General features: G+C 37.3%; 1 protein-coding gene across 4 annotated transcripts in view; it reads right to left on the bottom strand.

Annotated features, from left to right (window-relative positions):
• The window catches only part of NSMCE2 (NSE2 (MMS21) homolog, SMC5-SMC6 complex SUMO ligase), a 268,737-nt gene that overhangs the window by 162,911 nt on the left and 82,196 nt on the right, over positions 1-23,630 (bottom strand). For all 4 annotated transcript variants that reach the window (XM_023224161.1, XM_023224153.1, XM_023224176.2 and 1 more), the window contains one exon: positions 20,144-20,297. In XM_023224161.1, the coding sequence (XP_023079929.1) occupies positions 20,144-20,297 (154 nt within the window). The remainder of the gene's footprint in view (positions 1-20,143; positions 20,298-23,630) is intronic.

The raw sequence follows: 23,630 nt of genomic DNA, 5'->3' as shown, positions 1-23,630 counted from the left end.
CCTGTGTAGCCTAACTGGGAGACACCTCCCAGTAGGGACTGACAGACAACTCATACAGGTGGGTGCCCCTCTGGGACAAAGCTTCCAGAGGAAGGATCAGGAAGCAATATTTACTGTTCTGCAATATGTGCGATTCTGCAGCCTCTGCTGGTGATACCCAGGCAAACAAGGTCTGGAGTGGACCTCCAGCAAACTCCAGCAAACCTGCAGCTGAGGGACCTGATGTTAGAAGGAAAACTAACAAACAGAAAGGAATAGCATCAACATCAACAAAAAGGACATCCACACCAAAACCCCATCTGTAGGTCACAACATCAAAGACCAAAGGTAGGTTAAAAACCACAAAGATGCAGAGAAACCAGAGCAGAAAAGCTGAAAATTCTAAAACCCAAAGTGTCTCTTCTTCTCCAAAGGATCGTAGCTCCTCACCAGCAATAGAACAAACCTGGATGGAGAATGACTTTGACAAGCTGACAGAACTAGGCTTCAGAAGGCCAGTAATAACAAACTTATCCAAGCTAAAGGAGCATGTTCTAACCCATTGCAAGGAAGCTAAAAACCCTGAAAGGTTAGACGAATGACTAACTAGAATAAACAGTGTAGAGATGACCTTAAATGACCTGATGGAGCTGAAAACCATGGCACGAGAGCTTCGTGATGCATGCAAAAGCTTCAAGAGCCGATTCGATAAGTGGAAGAAATGATATCAGTGACTGAAGATCAAATTAATGAAATAAAGCAAGAAGAAAAGTTTAGAGAAAAAAGAGTAAAAAGAAATGAACAAAGCCTCCAAGAAATTTGGGACTATGTGAAAAGACCAAATCTATGTTTGATTGGTGTACCTGAAAGTGACGGGGAGAATGGTACCAAGTTGGAAAACACTCTTCAGGATATTATCCAGGAGAACATCCCCAATGTAGCAAAGTAGGCCAACATTCAAATTCAGGAAATACAGAGAACGCCAAAAAGATACTCCTCGAGAAGAGCAACCCCAAGACACTTAATTGTCAGATTCACCAAGGTTGAAATGAAGGAAAACATCGTAAGGGCAGCCAGAGAGAAAGGTCAGGTTACCCACAAAGGGAAGTCCATCAGACTAACAGCAGATCTCTCAGCAGAAACCTTACAAGCCAGAAGACAGTGGGGGCCAATATTCAACATTCTTAAAGAAAAGAATTTTCACCCCAATCTCATATCCAGCCAAACTAAGCTTCATAAGTGAAGGAGAAATACAGTCCTTTACAGACAAGCAAATGCTGAGAGATTGTGTTACCACCAGGCCTGCCTTACAAGAGCTCCTGAAGGAAGCACTAAACATGGAAAGGAACAACCAGTACCAGCCACCACAAAAACATGCCAAATTGTAAAGACCATCAATGCTAGGAAGAAACTGCATCAATTAACGGGCAAAATAACCAGCTAATATCATAATGACAGGATCAAATCCAAACATAACAATATTAACCTTAAGTAAAAATGGGATAAATGCCCCAATTAAAAGACACAGACTGGCAAATTGGATAGAGTCAAGACCCATCAGTGTGCTGTATTCAGGAGACCCATCTCACGTGCAGACACACATAGGCTCAAAATAAAGGAATGAAGGAAGATCTACAAAGCAAATGGAAAGCAAAGAAAAGCAGGGGTTGCAATATTAGTCTCGGATAAAACAGACTTTAAACCAACAAAGATCGAGAGACAAAGAAGGCCATTACATAATGGTAAAGGGATCAATTCAACAAGAAGAGCTAACTATCCTAAATACATATGCACCCAATACAGGAGCACCCAGATTCATAAAGAAAGTCCTTAGAGAACTACAAAGAGACTTACACTCCCACACAATAATAACAGGAGACTTTAACACCCCACTGTCAATATTAGACAGATCAACGAGACAGAAGGTTAACAAGGATATCCAGGAATTGAACTCAGCTCTGCACCAAGCGGACCTAATAGACATCTACAAAACTCTCCACCCCAAATCAACAGAATATACATTCTTCTCAGCACCACATCGCACTTATTCCAAAATTGACCACATACTTGGAAGTAAAGCACTCCTCAGCAAATGTAAAAGAACAGAAATTATAACAAACTGTCTCTCAGACCACAGTGCAATCAAACTAGAACTCAGGACTAAGAAACTCAATCAAAACTGCTCAGCTACATGGAAACTGAACAACCTGCTCCCGAATGACTACTGGGTACATAACGAAATGAAGGCAGAAATAAAGATGTTCTTTGAAACCAATGAGAACAAAGATACAACATACCAGAATCTCTGGGACACATTTAAAGCAGTGTGTAGAGGGAAATTTATAGCACTAAATGCCCACAAGAGAAAGCTGGAAAGATCTAAAATTGACACTCTAACATCACAATTAAAAGAACTAGAGAGGCAAGAGCAAACACATTCAAAAGCTAGCAGAAGGCAAGAAATATCTAAGATCAGAGCAGAACTGAAGGACATAGAGACACAAAAAACCCTCCAAAAAATCAATGAATCCAGGAGTTGGTTTTTTGAAAAGATCAACAAAATTGACAGACTGCTAGCAAGACTAATAAAGAAGAAAAGAGAGAGGAATCAAATAGACACAATAAAAAATGATAAAGGGGATATCACCACTGATCCCACAGAAATACAAACTACCATCAGAGAATATTATAAACACCTCTACACAAATAAACTAGAAAATTTAGAAGAAATGGATACATTCCTAGACACACACGCCCTCCCAAGACTAAACCAGGAAGAAGTGAAATCTCTGAATAGACCAATAACAGGCTCCGAAATTGAGGCAATAATTAAAAGCCTACCAACCAAAAAAAAGTCCAGTACCAGATGGATTCACAGCCGAATTCTACTAGAGGTACAAAGAGGAGCTGGTACCATTCCTTCAGAAACTCTTCCAATCAATGGAAAAAGGGGGAATCCTCCCTAACTCCTTTTATGAGGCCAACATCATCCTGATACCAAAGCCTGGCAGAGACACAACAAAAAAAGAGAATTTTAGACCAATATCCCTGATGAACATGGATGTGAAAATCCTCAATAAAATACTGGCAAACTGAATCCATCAGCACATCAAAAAACTTATCCACCACGATCGAGTCAGCTTCATCCCTGGGATGCAAGGCTGGTTCAACATACGCAAATCAATAAATTTAATCCATCACATAAACAGAACCAATGTCAAAAACCACATGCTTATCTCAATAGATGCAGAAAAGGCCTTTGACAAACTTCAACAGCCTTTCATGCTAAGAAACGCTCAATAAACTAGGTAACGATGGAACATATCTCAAAGTAGTAAGAGCTATTTATGACAAACTCACAGTCAGTATCATACGGAATGGGCAAAAACTGGAAGCATTCCCTTTGAAAACCGGCACAAGACAAGGATGACCTCTCTCACCACTCCTATTCAACATAGTGTTGGAAGTTCTGGCTAGGGCAATCAGGCAAGAGAAAGAAAGAAAGGGTATTCAATTAGGAAAAGAGAAAGTCAAATTGTCCCTGTTTGCAGATGACATGACTGTATATTTAGAAAACCCCACCATCTCAGCCCAAAATCTCCTTAAGCTGATAAGCAATTTCAGCAAAGTCTCAGGATACAAAATCAATGTGCAAAAATCACAAGCGTTTCTATACACCAATAACAGACAAACAGAGAGCCAAATCATGAATGAATTCCCATTCACAATTGCTACAAAAAGAATAAAATACCTAGGAATCCAACTTACAAGGGATATGAAGGACCTCTTCAAGGAGAACTACAGACCACTGCTCCATGAAATAAAAGAGGACACAAACAAATGGAAGAACATTTCACGCTCATGGATAGGAAGAATCAATATAGTGAAAATGGCCATACTGCCCAAAGTAATTTATAGATTCAATGCTATCCCCATCAAGCTACCAATGACTTTCTTCACAGAATTGGAAATACTACTTTAAAGTTAATATGGAATCAAAAAAGAGCTCATATTGCCAAGACAATCCTAAGCAAAAAGAACAAAGCTGGGAGCATCATGCTACCTGACTTCAAACTATACTACAAGGCTACAGTAACCAAAACAGCATGGTACTGGTACCAAAACAGATATGTAGACCAATGGAACAGAACAGAGGCCTCAGAAATAACACCACACATCTTACAACCAATGGATCTTTGACAAACCTACAAAAACAAGAAATGGGGAAAAGATTCTCTATTTAATAAATGGTGCTGGGAAAATTGGCTAGCCTATGTAGAAAGCTGAAACTGGATCCCTTCCTTACACCTTATGCAAAAATTAATTCAAGATGGATTAAAGACTTAAATGTTAGACCTAAAACCATAAAAACCCTAGAACAAAACCTAGGCAATACCATTCAGGACATAGGCATGGGCAAGGACTCCATGACTAAAACACCAAAAGCAACGGCAACAAAAGTCAAAACACACAAATGGGATCTAATTAAACTAAAGAGCTTCTGCACGGCAAAAGAAACTACCATCAGAGTGAACAGGCAACCTACAGAATGGGAGAAAATTTTTGCAATCTACCCATCTGACAAAGGGCTAATATCCAGAATCTACAAAGAACTTAAACAAATTTACAAGAAAAAAACAAACAATCCCATCAAAAAGTGGGCAAAGGATATGAACAGCCACTTCTGAAAAGAAGACATTTATTCAGACAACAGACATGAAAAAATGCTCATCATCACTGGTCACCAGAGAAATGCAAATGAAAACCACAATGAGATACCATCTCAAGCCAGTTAGAATGGTGATCATTAAAAAGTCAGGAAACAACAGATGCTGGAGAGGATGTGGAGAAATAGGAACGCTTTTACACTGTTGGTGGGAGCATAAATTAGTTCAACCACTGTGGAAGACAGTGTGGCAATTCCTCAAGGATCTAGAACTAGAAATAACATTTGACCCAGCAATCCCATTACTGGGTATATACCCAAAGGATTATAAAGCATGCTACTATAAAGACACATGCACATGTATGTTTATTGTGGCACTGTTCACAATAAAAAAGACTTGGAACTAACCCAAATACCCATCAGTGATAGACTGGATTAAGCAAATGTGGCACATATACACCACAGAATACTATGCAGTCATAAAAAAGGATGAGTTCATGTCCTTTGCAGGGACATGGATGAAGCTGGAAACCATCATTCTTGGGAAACTATCACAAGGATAGGAAACCAAACCCACATGTTCTCACTCATAGGTGGGAATTGAGCAATGAGAACACTTGGACATGGAGAGGGGGGAACATCACACACCAGGACTTGTCAGGGAGTAAGGAGGCTGGGGGAGGGATAGCATTAGGAGAAACACCTAACGGAAATGACAAGTTGATGGGTGCAGCAAACCAACATGGCACATATATACCTATGTAACAAACCTGCACGTTGTGCACATGTACCCTAGAACTTAAAGTACAAAAAAAGAAAAAAAAAAGTTATCCAGGGCTGGGCTTGGTGGCTCATGCCTGTGATCCCAGCACTTTGGGAGGCCAAGGCAGGAGGATCACATAAGGTCAGGAGTTCGAGACTAGGAGCCTGGTCAACACGGTGAAACCCAGTCTCCACTAAAAGTACAAAAATCAGCTTGGCATGGTGGCAGGCACCTGTAATCCCAGCTACCTGGGAGGCAGGAGAATCGCTTGAACCCAGGAGTCGGAGGTTGCAGTGAGCCAAGATTGTGCCATTGCACTCCAGACTGGGTGACAGAATGTGACTCTATCTCAAAAAAAAAAAAAAAAAGGAAATTCCTGAAAAAAAAATTCAGGAAAAAGAATGTAACGACTAATATAAATTTTAACAAATACAAGGCAAAGAACTCTGAAAGACAGTACTTGAGCATAACACAAATATCACGATTAAGACTATCAATAAATAGATATCTTTGTTTTGGAGTTATAAAGAAATGTATTTTCCCCAAAATACTGTGAGTTGATGCTAAGTGCCAGCATATAAGCTCCATGAGCATAGAGACTTGTCTATTTTGTTCCCTGCCATATTCCCAGCATATTCAATGAACATTTGCTGAGTGAATGAATGCTAAGTACAACACCGAGTTTCAAAATGAGACTCTGAGATATAGGTAAATGAAGTTAGTTTATATTTAAAACCAGGACACCAAGTACAATTTAATTCATTAGATAATTACTAAGTAACTTATATGTATGTGCTTATGACTATGCTAAGATATGCTTCTATGGATCCTTCCTTTGAAATAATAAGCTGCATTAGATCTGGAATTGGTGTCAGATTTATATCCTTTAGAGTGCCTAGCAAACAACTTTTAGTAGATTATTTTTAACCCTCATTGTATGTTAGCATTGCCTGGAGAAGGTTAAAAAAAAAAATGCCTGTGGGCTTACCAGATACAAACTAAATTTGAATCTCTGGGTAGAGACTGAACTCTGATTTTCTTTTCTTTTTTTAATGTTCACAGTTGATACTGACGCCTAGGCATGGGTGATGGGTAGACCAGTGATTCTCAAACTTTGGGTTACAGGAGAATCATTTGGAGAGCTGAAAATTCAGTCTTACTCTCCCAGTTTCAGATTCAGTAGGTCTAGGGTAGAACCTAAAAATCTGTATTTTTAATAAGTTTCTAGGTGATGCTCACGCTAGTCTGAGAACCATTGCTGCAGGTCACCTATAGTGTTTCTGGAATGAATTAAAGAATAAATGCAGAAGATGTACAAATAGAGAAATATGAACGTTATATGAAAAATTTAAATATAAAAAAGGTTAGAAAAACATAAAATAAAACCACAATGAAATATCACTACATACTTATTAGAATAGCAGAATGAAAAACAAAACCAAAAATAATGCATGTGCTGGTGAGGGTACAATTCTCATACACCGCACGTTGAAAAACAGTTTGTCCATTTCTTTTTTTCAAATTTTATAAACATCGACACAATGTCCATTTTTTATAAGCTAAACATCATATGCTTACTAATCCCAGCAATCATATGCTTACCAAAGCCATCAATCTTATGCCTGGATATTTACTCAATAGATATTAAAACATATTCACATAAAACTCTGTACATGAATCCTTCTAGCAGGTTTATTCATAATGGCCACCAGCTGCAAACAACTGAGATGTTCTTCCATTGGTAAATGAAACTATGGTACATCCATACAATGAACTACTACTCAGCAATAAAATGCAACAAACTGCAGATAACTAGCAATACCGTTAATGAATGTCAAATGCACTCTGATAAGTGAAAGAAGCCACTCAAAAGGCTATACACTCTACAATTCCACCTATATAACATTCTGGAAAAATTAAAATTATATATAGAAAAAACAAAATAGTGGTTGCCAGGGGCTGGGAATGGGGGGAGGTGTCAATTACAAAGTGGCACAAGAGAATTTTTCGTGGGGGGCTGATTGATAGAACTGTGCAGGACAACTGATTGTGCAGAACCTCATCTGTAAAATGGGACGAATACTATCTATCTACCACACTAAGCTGTTGTGAAAATGAAATAAGATAATAGATGGGAGAGTGCTTTGTAAGCTAAAATATGCCTTGTAAAATATAATCATGCATACAATACAAAAATTCTTCCTCCTCTTTCAACATATACAAACGGGCAACACTCTCTACAAGAACCACTAACACTTTCTGATATTTCAAGGACAAAGTGACAAGGCGCTGGCAAATAAATCAACAACATACAGTTAATGGGGATGATGAGAGTTAACAGAGAGTAACAAAGGGTAAATATGAGGCTGCTTCTCACTGTCCACCAGACTGACTCAGTGATAGGTAGAGACTGAAGGGGCACACTTAGGATAAAACTAGGGGTGAAGATAAAGCTTCCATGTACCTTTCTTCTTTCAATTCTTCTGAAATCTTAGAAGAAGAAATATGCTTTTTGCTTTGTTTTACACTTACTTCTTTTCTGAGAAAATATCCTCCTGTCACTCCTAACCAGTAGCTCTTTCTCAGTAAATTGAGGGATTTTGGTTTCCTGATTATAAAACTATATAGACTCTTTATAGAAAATTAGTGAAGAATAAGTACATATTTTAAAAATGAAGGTAAAGTCAAGGTACAAGCATAATGCTACCACCAGCAGTGTTTATTCTATAAATGCAGTTTTAAAAATAATTTTCATATGTTTATTAGCCACTTGTTTATCTTCTTTTGTGAAGTCTATTCAAACCTTTGCTAATTTTTAAACAGAAGGGTGTTGTCTCTTATTATTAGTTCCAGTTCTTTATACAGTCTGGATACACTACATTCTTTGTAAGATACATGTTTTGTGAATATTTTGTCCTATGTTGTAGCTTGTCCATTCATTACCTTAATATCTGTCGTGATAAGTTGAAGGTTTTAATTTTGATGAAGTCTACTTTACATAAATGTGTATTTAACCTAGTTGTAATCATACTGAATACTCAATTTTTGTATCCTGTTAACTCTTTTCTTTTTTTTTTTTTGAGATGCGAGTTTCACTCGTTGCCTAGGCTGGAGTGCCATGGCGTGATCGCGGCCCATTGCAACTTCCGCCTCCCAGGTTCAAGCAATTCTCCTGCCTCAGCCTCCTGAGTAGCTGGGATTACAGGCATATGCCACTACGTCCAGCTAATTTTGTATTTTTAGTAGAGACGGGGTTTCTCCATGTTGGACAGGCTGGTCTCGAACTCCCAACCTCAGGTGATCCACCTGCCTTGGCCTCCCAAAGTGTTGGGATTATAGGCATGAGCCACTGTGCCTGGCCCCTGTTAACGCTTAATAGCATAAGCATTTATTTCCTGATGTTTTTAAAACTCCTCATATCATTTTTAATGACTGCAAAATATTTCACTGAATTGATGTTGCATATTTTACATAACTAGCCCTCAACTATTATGTTACAGTGTTAGTAATATATTAATTACAAATAATATCATAAAGGATATCTTTGTAAGTAAATTTTGCTTCATTATTTCAGAACATGTCCTTAAGATATGGAATTCCAAAGAAAACATATTAGAATGATACTGAAGAGGCAGCACATGTTAGCAGTAGAGCGTGTCATCATCATCTATCACCATCTGCAAGGCAGCCTTAGAGATGAAGCCTTTCCCCTGTGTGAGGATATGAGATCCAGAGACAGAAACTGAACTGCCAGAGTGGGCAGAATCCATTCATTAATGTCTAAGTTAGGTCTTTTGATTTCCATTATTGTGCCCTTTTTGTGACACTACATTAATGCTCCTAAAATCTTAAATTGAAATGAAACATAGCAAGTCATTAGTATTACTTGAATGTGTAAAATTATATCACTGCTCGATTTCAAATGTTGTTCACCAACAATGCATTTCTATACAAGTAGCTCTGAATTTCTATATGCAGTTTTTTCCTATATAATTGCTACAATATACATATAATATTCAATTATAGCTGCTTTATAAAGACAAATTATAATATTAACTTGAAACAATTCATTTGACTTCAAAATTTCAGAATGGTTAATGAGTAAACCATGTCTACTTGCTGTACACACAATAACACACCACACACTAAGCTGCCAAAATTCTACTTAAACTTTCTTTCCAAAAAAAAAGTCTTTTAAAAATGAAGTAGAAGTAGACAGAAATGCTTAGTAACTTTGTCTGAAACTTCCAGTCTATCTAACAAATATAACACTTAAATCATTCTAACTTCAGGAATTATAACTTGACAAGATAATTATTTTCTTAGGTATAATGTAACGTCATCTCTGGGACACTTAAGACTTGGTCTTCCTAATCTAGATTCAGGCTACTTTCTGAGTGTAGATGGCATCATACTCTCTTAAAATAAGTCACAATGAGAGAAACACCCAGAGTTCACAGTTTGTGTCTAAACTTGCTGCTGACTCATTTGTCCCTTGATAACTGAACCTTTCTTTACTAACTTTAATTACAGCTATCTGTCATTTTAAAACTTCCCCTTTCCTCGTGAACATATTTGCTATCCTTGTGGCCTCTTAACTGTGAGACACTGGGTAAATATGTCACCTCCAAGACTCTTATTATATGGTGTTCAGTCTGCTAAAAACAGAACTTGTACTTTTCATGCATTCCTTTCCTGCATGTGGATGTTGTAAAGATTACGCGAGATGATGTATGTGCAAGAGATTACTGTTGTTATGTTTGAAATAAATTTCATGGAATTTGTTCTAAACTTGGGATGCCGTAAATCTCCTCCTCCTCTCTGCCGTAACACACCAACTATTCCACCAGAAACATCATTCTTAGGCACTATATTCTAAATGAATTGCCAAAACCATGGGGATCTGGAAAAGAAGAACTGCTATATAATGTCTGGTATCATTCCTACTCCCTAATCTCTAAATGCAAGTGACCAAAAAAGACTCTCGCTCAGCTAGATGAAGCAGATTCCTCCAGTGTCATCTAAGTACATCAAGGCAGTTCTATGATCTAGAAGATCTAAACAGATGATTCACTCTTCAAGAGTCCTATTAAAGGTAAGATTTTTCCATAAATGAATGATATGCTTGAATTGAGAGAAAGAAAAAAACACACAAAAGTGTTTTCAAGAATTGGTGTGGTGGCCAGGCACAGCGGTTCACGCCTGTAATCCCAGCACTTTGGGAGACTGAGGCGGGTGGATCACGAGGTCAGGAGACCGAGACCATCCTGGCTAACACGGTGAAACCTTGTCTCTACTAAAAATGCAAAAAAATTAGCTAGGCGTCATGGCGGGCGCCTGTAGTCCCAGCTATTTGGGAGGCTGAGGCAGGAAGATGGTGTGAACCCGGGAGGCAGAGATTGCAGTGAACCGAGATCGTGCCACTGGACTCCAGCCTGGGCGATAGAGGGAGGAGATTCCATCTTAAAAAAAAACGAAAAGAATTGGTATGGTATGGGGGAAAGAACATGTAATGGGCTTTGGTGTCACCTAAACCTGGGTATGAATTTCAGCATCAGGGTTTTAGGCAAGTTATATTACATCTCTTTGCTTATTTTCTATGGATAATGGAAATTATCCAAAAATGGATACACTCATCCAATAGAGCTGAGAGAAAGAAATAATAATGCACATAAACAGGCTGGGCGTGGTGGCTCACGCCTGTAATCCCAGCACTTTGGGAGGCTGAGGCAGGCAGATCACCTGAGGTCAGGAGTTCAAGACCAGCCTGGCCAACATGGTGAAACCCCGTCTCTACTAAAAATACAAAAAATTAGCAAGGTGGGGTGGTGGGTGCCTGTAAATCCCAGCTACTCAGGAGGCTGAGGAAGGAGAATCACTTGAACCTGGGAGGCAAAGGTTGCAGTGAGCCAAGATCGTGCCATTGCACTCCGGCCTGGGCAACAAGAGCAAAACTCCATCTCGAAAAATAATAATAATAATGCACATAAAGTCTGCAAGTACCATAGCCTGAGCATAGGTAAGCACTCAAACAATGTCGGCTATTATTCATTAATTCAACCAGCACTCACTGAGTACTTTAGGTACTAGGCATTATACAAAGCATGCCTATGACCTGTATTGTAACTATCAGCAAATAGGAATAGGGCAAACCTAAGATGAATGCAGAGTAGATGAGTGCTTTTATTGTACAATATAAAGGAGATGTAGAAAAGTTAATTTCTCACTACATAATAACTCCTGGACAGCTTAATGACCTGATTAAAACTCCACCACTATGGAATCAATCCTTTAATTTGAATTACTCTTTTTCTTAACTTATTTATTTGGTCCCCCAAATCTGCTTTAAAATGTAAACACTCCTAAAAAGTAACAGCTTTACAAAAGAAAAGAGGGAGAGTAGCTACACTTCTCTCCAATGTTCTCTCTTCATCCCTGGTATCCTCTGTCTTCTGGTTCTACTGTTCACTAGCTTTGTTCGCCTTGGGCATGTCACTATACCTCTCTGAGGCTGCTTCATCATTAAGATGGGGATGACGCTCTTCAGCTGCAATGATGTAAGTCAAGATTTACGGAAAAGAGAAAACATATGGAGTGGGAGACACAAATAAAGCAGCAGGGAGGAAAGAGACACACAGAAAAGACAGACAGACGCTGACCAAGAGAGGAGGAAAGAGGAGAGAGGCAAACACTCAAAGAATAAAAAATGTGTATAGGGCAGAAATTTCACTCAATGAACATAAGCTCTTAGGACGCAATCCAGCCTGAAAAAGTCCACCTTGGTTGTGACATTTAAGATTTTTAGCATTTCCCAACAATTAAGTCATTCAGCAAGTGAATGGCAATGGCTTCATCCACATCTTTAAGGAAAAAATGAAGACCTGCTGAGAGGTACAGAGACGGTAAAACCATACAAGAGCCAGCAAACTTCATCAATTTGTTTGAATGTTCTAAGCAGTCACACTTAAAAGACTTAAGCCATATTCTGTGACATTAAAAAATGTGTATTGCTGTATATACTATACGTTTGTGCCAACATATCATTGTAAGTGGTTATATACATAAAATTATGTATTTACTTTTGTTGAGCATTTTAGGGAATTTTCAAAGACAATATAAATTTTTAACCTTTTGTGATGATTTTAGATCTCAACCCTATAAACGCTAATTTTTGTCCTCTATTCTCTTCCTTATTGATGATGTATTGAAAGGAAAAGGATTTTTATCATCAGACTGCCTTAACTAGGTTCTGACCCTCTTTTTCTAGGCAGCTTATCTGATCAGTTGAAAAAATCTGTTCTATAAATATTAACTGAGCTCCTACTATGTGAGAAACAAAAAGAACATAGGGATTCATAAGAAATTATTCCTGTCTTAAAGAGTCTTGGACTTTGGTTCATTGCAGGCCAGCAATTCACATCATTTGTGAATTTGGATAGACAGTTGTAGAAAGTAGAAAAGTTCCTCTTCAAAGCTTGTCTTGGTTTAAAAATAAAATAATAGACACTAGGAATAATAGCTCCTTACTCTAAAGCCTCCTATCAACTATCAGTTCTTACACTTTAGCCCAGTTAGTTGCTTTGGCTTACTCAGGCATGTCTGGACAGGCCCAGGCAAGTCTTAGCCTTAAACCTTTCATAAGCAACTTCCTCTCCTTCTTTGTTCTTCCTTGCACTTACCTATTTAGGAAAGTTTTAGGCTCTTAGCAAATTGGTTATCAGTTTAAGATTGTGAGGTTCAGCTCCAGTCAATGGATGCAGGTTAGAGCAGTAAGGATGACCCAAAGGCATAAGGGATAAATATGTCCGCCTTTACTTTGTTCAGGTGTGCTCTCGCCATTGTTCCATCTGTGTGAAGCACCCTTTCTGCAGAAAGTAAAGACTGCCTTGCTAAGAGGTCCTTTGTCTCTGTGCTGACTTTTCTTCGCAACACCGATTATCTATTTCTAACAACAGTTACACCTTATGACAAAGTAAGAAATTTCTAAGTTGAATAGTATCAGGATGAAGGCAAGTTGGTCAATACCTTGCCCAGTTTAAATGCACTCAATGTATTTCTAAGCAAAGTCAAATATTTTCCCTCTTGGCACTACCTTTATTTACTTCTCATCTGTCTTCTTCCAAGTTTCAAAACTCACACATACCTTTCCAATCACTGGTCTTCTCTAGAACCACACTGTTCACCTGCATCTGGATGAGGGGGCTCCCATACCTGGCCCCCTATCACAAAACTCCCATTTGTTTTTTCAGTAGAACCCAACAGGTTTCTACAATATATATTCCTAAATGAAGCAAACTGCACATTTTGGCCTTAGTTTGCAGTATCCTGAAAGCAAAACCATCGACTCTTCTGAAGATATCACAAACTAACAGTAAATTAAGTGGCTGCTGTCTCTCATTAAAGTGTCTAATAAGGCACTAAAAAAATTACATTATGAGAAGGTAAAGCCAAAGGTTACAAACTAACAGTTTTGTCTGAACAGTGTTTTAAAAATCTAGTAACTGAAAAACAGAAAAATCTAGTAACTTAGATTTCTGAGTTTTCTAAAACAACCTGAAGATCTGGCAACAGTGGGTCCACACCCACTCACAGCAATAATAAGCTGGCAGGGGTGACAGGTGTCCTCTTTCAGTAGCACAGAAGCTCTCAAGCACATGACGGTTTTCCGGAAGATTGTTGTGACCATCAAGGACCTGTGCTATGGTAATACTACACTGTGCCTAGGCCTCATGCTGGAGTTCAAGGAGTACATCAGTAAGTAAAACATAAAAACCCCTACCCTTGTGCAACTACACTGCGGTTTTGAGTAGACGCTGAAGGAGATGGAAAAGCCACCAACTAAAAACAGTCAAGTGAAGGTTTCTAATGTTGCTGAGAACACTTAATACTATCCTTGAGAGAATCCTTTTGTAAAGTGAATGGCCACTCCCTCCTTTTATCAGTTTTGAGATCTAGATTGGGTGTGCTTAAAATGAATCCATATTAATTGCTAGATTACAGTGTCAATTCCTATGTCTCTATATGTCCAATACAAATATCATTGTCACTCAAAATGATGTATAAACTTCACTCATAGATGCAATTATCTCCATACCATATATTCCATATCTAACAGTGACCTAAATATACTGTCTAAATTTGTGGTGAACCTTTTCAGATAAGCATTTTTTCATTAAAAGGTAATACGATATGTTCTCCTTTAAGTTTAGCATTTAAATGTACTAACAAAATTATATTGCATATTAAATTAATACCAAAAATTTCAGATTTACATTCAATTCTATTTTTGAACATAAAGCAAACCCCTTATGTTTTGAGTTTCTAAATCTCAATCTTAGAAACTTGCAAAACATAAGGGCTTTGTCAACTGCCCTCAATTTCTGCCTTTGCTGACGTACGCTAAAATCTACAGGGCCTGATAGTCGCCTAACAGGTAAATGAATAAAAGACGCCAGAAAGATTGCTTGATGACTTGAAAAAGTGTCTACACAGAGGAATTCACACATTCTAATTAAGTTCTCCTGATGTTAAAATTGCAAGAAACCATGAGCTGTAATAGTGAAGGCAGTTTAAGGCAAGGAGAAGAGAAAATTATCCATATTGTCAAGCTAAATTAAAATTATTTCATCCAAGAAAGTCTGGTTATGTCTGCCTTAAACCAAATCATATTGTTTGTTTTCACAACTTGAGTTACTGAGAATATAATTACTGTTTAGGAAATTCTTCTCTGTGAAATTGTTCCCTAACTCAGCTATCACTACCATCACTATCCTAGTCATCTTGTGTAGAAGTACAGAAGTTATCTTCAATCTTGATTTTGTGACTCCAAGAATTGGAAGTATCTAAGACAGGTGGTATCTGAAGGGAGAGTAGGCTACTATTAAGTGACTCAAATCCAAGTCTTCTGGCTGCTAAGCCATTCTTTCCATTATGCTGTACTAGCTCTTCCTCAATAATTTAAATCTAAAGCTTTTAGAGCTAGCAGAGTCAGTATCTCATTTAATCTTGGTAATGACCCTGAGACGTAAGCTGAGGCAGACGTAATTATTTCTAACATACAGGACACTGGGTATCTAAAGGATAAAATTATTTGTTCAAAGATGTTATATCTAATGCCAGTAATATCTATAAGACATAACTATTAGGAAAATAATTGTGTGTAACTGAAATATATTATCTTTAGAGTAACAGTATCTTTAAATGAGTGTAGTATATCTGTTAGGTTTGTATTCTGAGGATGGTAAATACTAGACATCTGTACTGCCCTCTCCTTTCCCACTGTTATCTTTTAGCACATTCTTTCCTACTGGAGCTGAACCCAGTCTCAAAATCTTTCTGAACCTCCTGCTTCAGAAAGCCCCGTACCAGCTGACTGGCATGGCATTCCTGTTTCACTCTCCTCACTTAGGTCCCACATAGTACAACATTTGTTTCTGATGTTTTCTTTGCTTTTGACTTGATAGTTGTTGTTAATGGTTCTCATATTATATCGTGTGTATACACTGTCTTCTGCATGTACAGAGTCCTGCTTTTCACTTTTTATTTCAGAGCCTCAACTATAGTAATTCATACACAGTGAATCCTCAAAGTGTTCTGAATGTACCTGAGACAAATGGATGGTATTTAGGGAAAAAATCTAAAATTAAAAAAATAAAAACTGCCATTATTTCTGAATATAATTTAGATCAAGGGTCAGTAAACATTTACTGTAAAAAGCCAGATAATACATATGATAAGCTCTGCTAACCAGATGATCTGTGACACACCCACTCAACCCTGCCATGACAGTGTGACAATATCCACAGAAAACACATTAACAGGTGAGTATGACTATGTTGCCATGAAACTGTTTATGAACACTGAAATAGAATTTTCGTATAATTTTCACAAGTCACCAAATATTATTTCTCTTTTGATTGTTTTCTCCAACAATTAAAAAATATAAAAACCATTGTTAGCTTGCAGGCCACAGAAAATCAGGAGGCAGGCTGAATTTGGTCCATGGCCCAGAGTTTACTGACCCCTGGCCTAGATCTAGAGTTGTCAAAGTGAGAACTTCTGGTGGTCTGCAAGATCTTTTCAGCAAGTTCAGTTACCAATGTGTGAGACAAAATTTTCTTTGTATACATCAACAAAATAGACCAAATGTAGATGCAAATATGAGGATCTAGCTACCTTCTATTAAATAAGCCAAAAATTGAAGAGACTGGCAAAAATGTAAAAGAATGCCACTCTTCTCAATAATTTTTCCTCTATGTTTGTAAAATGTAAAGTGGTATCCCATATCAAATACTGGTTATATTAACATGCCACAGGCTTATTTTTAATATATTAATATTTTTTAAATTCTTCAGTTTTGATTTCTAACATGATAAATGTCAGTTGATATAACCAATAAACAAAAGCTCTCTGGGGGCTCTCAGTAAATTTTAGGAATGTGACCAGGCGTGGTGGCTCATGCCTGTAATCCCAACACTTTGGGAGGCTGAGGCAGGTGGATCACCTGAGGTCAGGAGTTCAAGAGCGGCCTGGCCAACATGGCAAAACCCTGTCTCTACTAAAAATACAAAAATTATCTGGGTGTGGTGGTGTGCACGTATAATCCCAGCTACTTGGGAACCTGGGAGGAGGAGGTTGAAGTGAACCAGGATTGCACCACTGTACTTCAGCATGGGTAACAAAGCGAGACTCTGTCTCAAAAAAAAAAAAAAAAAAAAAAAAAAAAAAAAAATTAAGAATGTAAAGGGAGCATAAGACCAAAAACTTTGAGAACCAGCTGCTGAGCCACAGAGAGATCAACTTATAGCTCGTGCACTGCCAGCAGAGTGTACCTAGGCCTGCCCATGAGACAAAACCACCTGGGAGACAACTTCATTGCAAGCTCTATCTTGGCCTCTTCCCACCTAAAAGATTCCTAGCATTTCTCTGATTAGATCCTGATTTGGTCAAATGCAATCCCATGCATTTATGTTCTTACATAATAAAGTTAGTGAAGACATGGTGAATATTTTCATAAAAGAAGTCTTTGGATCTATGTAGACCATAAAAGTACTTCAGCTTTTACTCTGTCAAAACAGGCATCTAGAAGCAAGTCTCTCTCCCTAGCCTCTATTTTCTAATCTTTAAAAAAAAAAAAAAAAAAAAAATATTGCAATTCCTTGCCACCAGAACATATCTCAAAACGATTCATTAGCTCATTTACATATCATAGTGTACCTTTGACCTGGCTACACAAATATCGTGGGGGCCTGATCCTAATTAGAACCCTCACAGCAGTGTTAAATCTAAAGAAAGAAAATCCACTAGACATGGTACAAGTTTAATTAATAGTGCTAATAATACCGCACTAAAATTACATTTTGCAAGTAAGGCATACAGATCTTATAGAAAAATTTTTTAAAGTATTAATATTTTGTTTGTTCTGTCATTTGAAATTTAAAAACTTTTTAAAATAAAATTCTAGGGGAAATTTTTATTTTAATTATTTCAGGGGAAAGTTATTTTAATTCCAGTGTTACAATATACAGGGAAACCTTATATAAGGAAGTATTTCTTTCAATATAAATATACATGAGGTTTGACTGTTTATCCAAATAACGTGTACTGGTGGCCTGAGGAAACATTTTCTTTCTTTTTCCAACCTCATTTTAGAGAGATTTAAGAAACAATAGCCACGATTTCAACATTTATCATTTTGTTGTTCTTAATTAGAAAGTGTTTCTCCATGAGTATATGATTCTAAAAGTCTCCATCCTTTACCTTGTGGAATAATAACTTTGTAAATAATAACAAAAGAAGAAACAATTTATATTTTTAAGTATTTGTCCTTCAACCTGTATTATAAAATTACTTAAAAATCAGGAATTGTGATTGGATGCTAAGTCTGCCACAATTTATGAGTACTGGTTCCAAATAGTCAAATAAAATACATTTGGCTACTTAGACCAACACCAAAACTGAAATTCATTAGCATCTTTTTTTTTCAAGATTGAAAAATTGCTATTTATTTGACAAAAAAACTTTTGCATTTAATAAAGAAATGTTAATAACTGGTACATACATTAGTTCAAAATATTTTCACTAAGCACCAAATAGAATAGTTCCCGGTCTTTTCACTGAGAACACCTTTGAAAAAATGCCTAAAACAATCACTTTATTTAGGTTTTTAACCAAGAAATCGAAAGCTGCCAATCAGAGTTTCTAATTACCACCAGATGACCAGGTAAACAACCTTGAGGTCATATAATGTGAGCTTTTAAAAGCTTTGTTTAATCTCTACATCCCAACTGAGGGGATTTGTTGGCCTCAGGCTGGTAATCACAGGTCCATGTGCCAGATACTACACACACACACACACACACACCACTGAATAATAAGTATCATGGATAAAGGATAAAGACTATATGGCCCGTGTATATTTAAGGGGAATAATGTCTAATTCTCATGGCTGTACAACTAATTCATAAGCATCTTTAAGATCAGAAAGCCACTGGCAAATTATTATCTCTTTGGGGAATTATTAATCATTTGAGGGAAGAGTGAAAAATACATTAGAAGAATGTTGGGAGCTGTGCTGTTCAAAAAAGAACAAAAAATAAACTTAAAATATGGGGAAAATGCTTACTGGTTAAATCTACAGTAAAAACAAAAGTCTCATCATGATTGCAAAACATTCCAAATTGTGAAACTTAAGTTATTTGTAAAATAGACAAAAGTGAAGCAGCTTCCTCAGTCATTTTTTGAGATCTCAGCATCAATTTAAAGAAAATGCTTATATTTAAAAGAAAGCCTATTTCAAAATACGAATCCCTACATTAAGCACATATAAGGACAGGAGGTAAATTTATGTCTCCTATCATACAACATTCCTGCTCCATGTGTGTGTAAATGAAGGTGTTGGGAGACTGAAGTTAGAAAAGGTTATTTGCTTCACTATTCACTTCTTTAAGAAATACAAGCTTCTCAATCCTAAAAGAAGCAAAGACTATAGGACTAAAAAGATGCTAATGTGAAAAAATCGATTTATATAAAATTGGTATATGGACCACATGGAAGAATGGGGAAAGAAAGGACATATGTACTTTACTGTGCAGAAAAGATATATTATTTCTGGTAAATACTGTCTAAAAATTTTTTTTGGTATAAAAAATTATATTGCCCGCTCTAATTCTTAAGTCAAAATTATGTCCACTAAAAAACCTGAATGTAATAGTTTATTAAGAAGGCAACAGATTTAAAAACCACATGGAATTTTATACTACCACAATGCTAAAACGGATCAGAGAGATTTTGGTCTATAATTGAGAAGATAACGTGGTCTTCTGAGAAAACATAGCTAATATTACTCCAAAGCGGCAAAACCAGAATCAAAGTATGGTTATTTTAAAGCATGGCACAGCAGTTTAACTTGAACAATACCATTGGTATTTAAATAAAATAGTTTTCAGTTTTATTTTGTTTTCCCAATTCCCCTCCCCAGCAATGGGACAATACACATAACTAGCTGCTGGGAAATTTTCTGAGCACTTTGTGGAAACTGTTGGCTTTCAGAAATGGGCAGGCTGATTTGAACCAAAAATTAGAGAAAATACAGAATTACAACAGTAGAAAGCAACTTAGAAAGAGGAGCAAGCCAAGCAGATAAGCAAACTTTATAAAATCAGTTAACTGGGCTGTTCATCAAGTCAGTTCCCTAATTTCAAAAAGCCGAACCAAAGCAAAGCATGTTGACTTACATTGCTTCTTTAGTTCCTTCAGCTGTTGTTTAAACTGTACAAATTTTTCATTATTTTGAAAGTCTGCATCAGAATTCTTGTTCTGTAAAGCCAAAAATTTCTTCTCCACCAATAATTTTAAATCTGGTATTTTTTCTGGACGTTCTTCTTTTACCTAAGGGAGACAACAAAATGACCTGAGTTAAATGTTTACAATAATAGTGTTAACAAAGTTTTGCAACATTGTTTTTATCTCAGATAATTCAAAGCAAAATATAGTAAGGTTGAAAACAATCTCTTGAACAAAGCACCAGAGAGGTTGGGACATGTTCTAGGACAGACTGCTGGCAAATATTGAAGGGACTCATTCATGCCAACTACTCATTCTATTTTGGCTTCCATAAGCTAGTGGCCCTTCAATGATCCTACTAACTTGTCGTCTTCTGATAACTACCAGTGACAATCACAAATGTGGCAACTTCATCAGACCCAAGCATCACTACCCAAGTCTGGTCAGTCATCTCCCGCACTCACCAGTGGTTATTCCATCCTTCATGCTCAACAATCTTTTTTTTTTTTTTTTTTTCGGCCCTCCCTAGCAGGTGAGAGTCACTTCTACTTTACAAAAGTGGCTGGGGTTTTAGCCTTGACCTTCCATAACATCCTGCTATGCCAAGGAATAAGTGCTCCCTGATTCTGTTCAAGGCTAAATTCTCAACCCATGTTCTCCTCCATTCCCAATATTATAAAATCATTTCCCAATATTATAAACTTTCAAATATGCAGAAAGGTTGACGAAAGAATATTGTGAACACTCATTCATCTACTTCCTAGGTGCCACAATTAGCATTCTGCTCTGTGTGTGTTATCACATATCTATCCATTTATCTATCTCTCTATCGATTCTCAACCCTGTTCTTAATTACATCTTCTTCATCTCCTTTACAACAAACTTTCCTCTCTACACGGTCTTTTCTCAAGAACCTTTACACAGGCCCTTCACACCCTTTTTTTTTTTTTTTTTTTTAAACAAACAACCTCTTATAATCCCAGCTCCCTGCCCCCAGTTATTTTCTGTTCATATTCCACCTCCTTGGGGGAAAAAAGGAGCCACTCTTTCCACTTTCTCATCCTCCAGCTTTAGCCACTATAGTCAAAGCTGCTGCCTCACCACTTCGCTGCAACTGCCCTGCATCAGGCCTTCATAATTGCTCCCTTTCATCACTGGCCCTTTCCTGATGCTCCTGCTGCCAAGCAAAACTCACCAGACTCTCTATTGTGCCCCATACACTTTAGACAGACTTCTACTCCAGGAATACTCTAGGAATATTCAATTGCTTATTTTTATGCCTCTTTCCCCTAATAAAGTGTAAACTCCTTGAAAGATGTCTGATTTATCACGGTATTACCAGTGCCCAGCACACAGTAGGTAGTACTCGACATGTATTTCAAATAAGTTAATCTTATTAGCTCCAAATATACTTACCCACTAAAAGCCACGATTTATTAGCTGCCATTATTATTAGTATACAGTACAATTTCTAGGCTGGAAGACAGCTTAGAGATAATCTAATCTTGATCTCCTCCCCCCAGTTTCACAAATAAATAAAATGATTTAGAAAGAAGTCAAATGACTTATCTTCTACATCCAACTAGTCAGAGGTGATGCTAAGACTACAAGTTAGATACAGAAAATTCTTGATATTGGTTCTAGTCAGTGGCATATATTCCTAATCTCTATGAATCTGAGTCACCAATGCATATGAATTCAAAAGATTATCTTCAAATATCTGCTTTAACTTTTGTCACAGAGAAAAAACATATAATCTTCTTTTGCTTAATTGCTATGCATTTTGATTACTAAATAGAAAATGAGAATTAAGCATGAAACCAAAATGTCTAAAATTTATATTTTAGTGTAGGAACTGTCTTCTTGTATTGCTAACCCCCAAGTGCTGGATTCACCATTAAAGGGAGTTTGAGAAAACATGGAAAGGCTTTAATGACAAGTGTTAAATGTAATTAAGGATTTAACAGAAGTACTGTACGGCTAAAGAACCAATAAAGCTCAATTTGGAAAAGAGAAGATAGAAAGGCAATTTAATACTGCCTCATATCTCAAGAATAAGAGCTATTATACATGGTGACTAGCTATCCTCTACCTCTACATAATAGAACAAAATGCAGGAAGTTCAAAATCGTAGCATTGAGAATTGAGAGTAGACCTAGAAAATAAATTGCTGGTTCTTTAGAATAGGATTATAGGCTTTCTTTCTGGATTTATAAAATAAAATGGACTCACATCCACCTAAGATGTTAATGGTAACATTATAGGAAGGCATTCGGGTGAGCCTTGTCAAGGTGCAATCAGTCTGAAATTATTATGTAATTTGGAATGATCTAAGCAGATGATAAGTAAAATCTGAATGCTGTCTTCCAACAAAGTCTCTAACACAACCCACTTAATTTCCACAGTTCCACTACAACCATTGCTGAGGAGGTAAAGACTGAGTAGGGAGTGGGGGCAGTGAGGATGGAGGGGAGAGGCATTTTGAGGTCTGACAACATGACAACCTGAAATATGACTAGGAAAAGCTGAATAAACTAAATTTTTAGTGATTGACTGTGTTTTTCCCCCATAACCAGAACCTTTAGAACACTGCTGTAAAGCACATAAATTCACTGCTGTAAATGTCTTCTCTGAAAGTTTGAGTCTGAATTGCCATCCATTGCAAAGAGAACTTACTGTACTCTAGCTATCAAAATGAAATTTTAAAAAATTCAACTCATTATCTCTTTAAATCAATAAAATAAATGGGCACTATTTTTTAATGGTTTCTTGCTTTGTTTGAATATCTAAGAGAAATAGATTAATGAGAGGAAAAAAATTGAGTGGCTGATCATGTAGTATGAAAAAGATAATAAAGATGACCCTCTTTCCCTAGGATAATTTTTTTTTTTTTTTTTTAAATTAAAGAGACAGGGTCGGGCTCTGTCACCCAGGCTGGAGTACAGTGGCGTGATCACAGTTTACTGTAACCTTTAACTTCCCTGGACAAATTTCAAACACCTCAAAGAAATTTGAGTTGGAAAGAGAGGATCTATTAGATTATTAGGTCCATCCTTTCCCCAATAAAGTCTCCCCAGATACAGGACTTAGAATCTCAGTGAATTAAAAGATACTAGGTGTATTAATTCACTAGGGCTGCAATAACAAAGTACCACAGATTAGGTGGCTTAAACAACATAAATTTATTTTGTCACAGTTCTAGAATCAAGAAGTCCAAGATCAGGCCGGGCGCGGTGGCTCAAGCCTGTAATCCCAGCACTTTGGGAGGCCGAGACAGGCGGATCACGAGGTCTGGAGATCGAGACCATCCTGGCTAACACGGTGAAACCCCGTCTCTACTAAAAATACAAAAACTAGCCGGGCGAGGTGGCGGGCGCCTGTAGTCCCAGCTACTCGGGAGGCTGAGGCAGGAGAATGGCGTAAACCCAGGAGGCGGAG

The sequence above is a fragment of the Piliocolobus tephrosceles genome, chromosome 7 (assembly GCF_002776525.5).
Source record: "Piliocolobus tephrosceles isolate RC106 chromosome 7, ASM277652v3, whole genome shotgun sequence".
Lineage (NCBI taxonomy): Eukaryota > Metazoa > Chordata > Mammalia > Primates > Cercopithecidae > Piliocolobus > Piliocolobus tephrosceles.
This window is presented reverse-complemented; position numbering and strand designations above follow the sequence as displayed.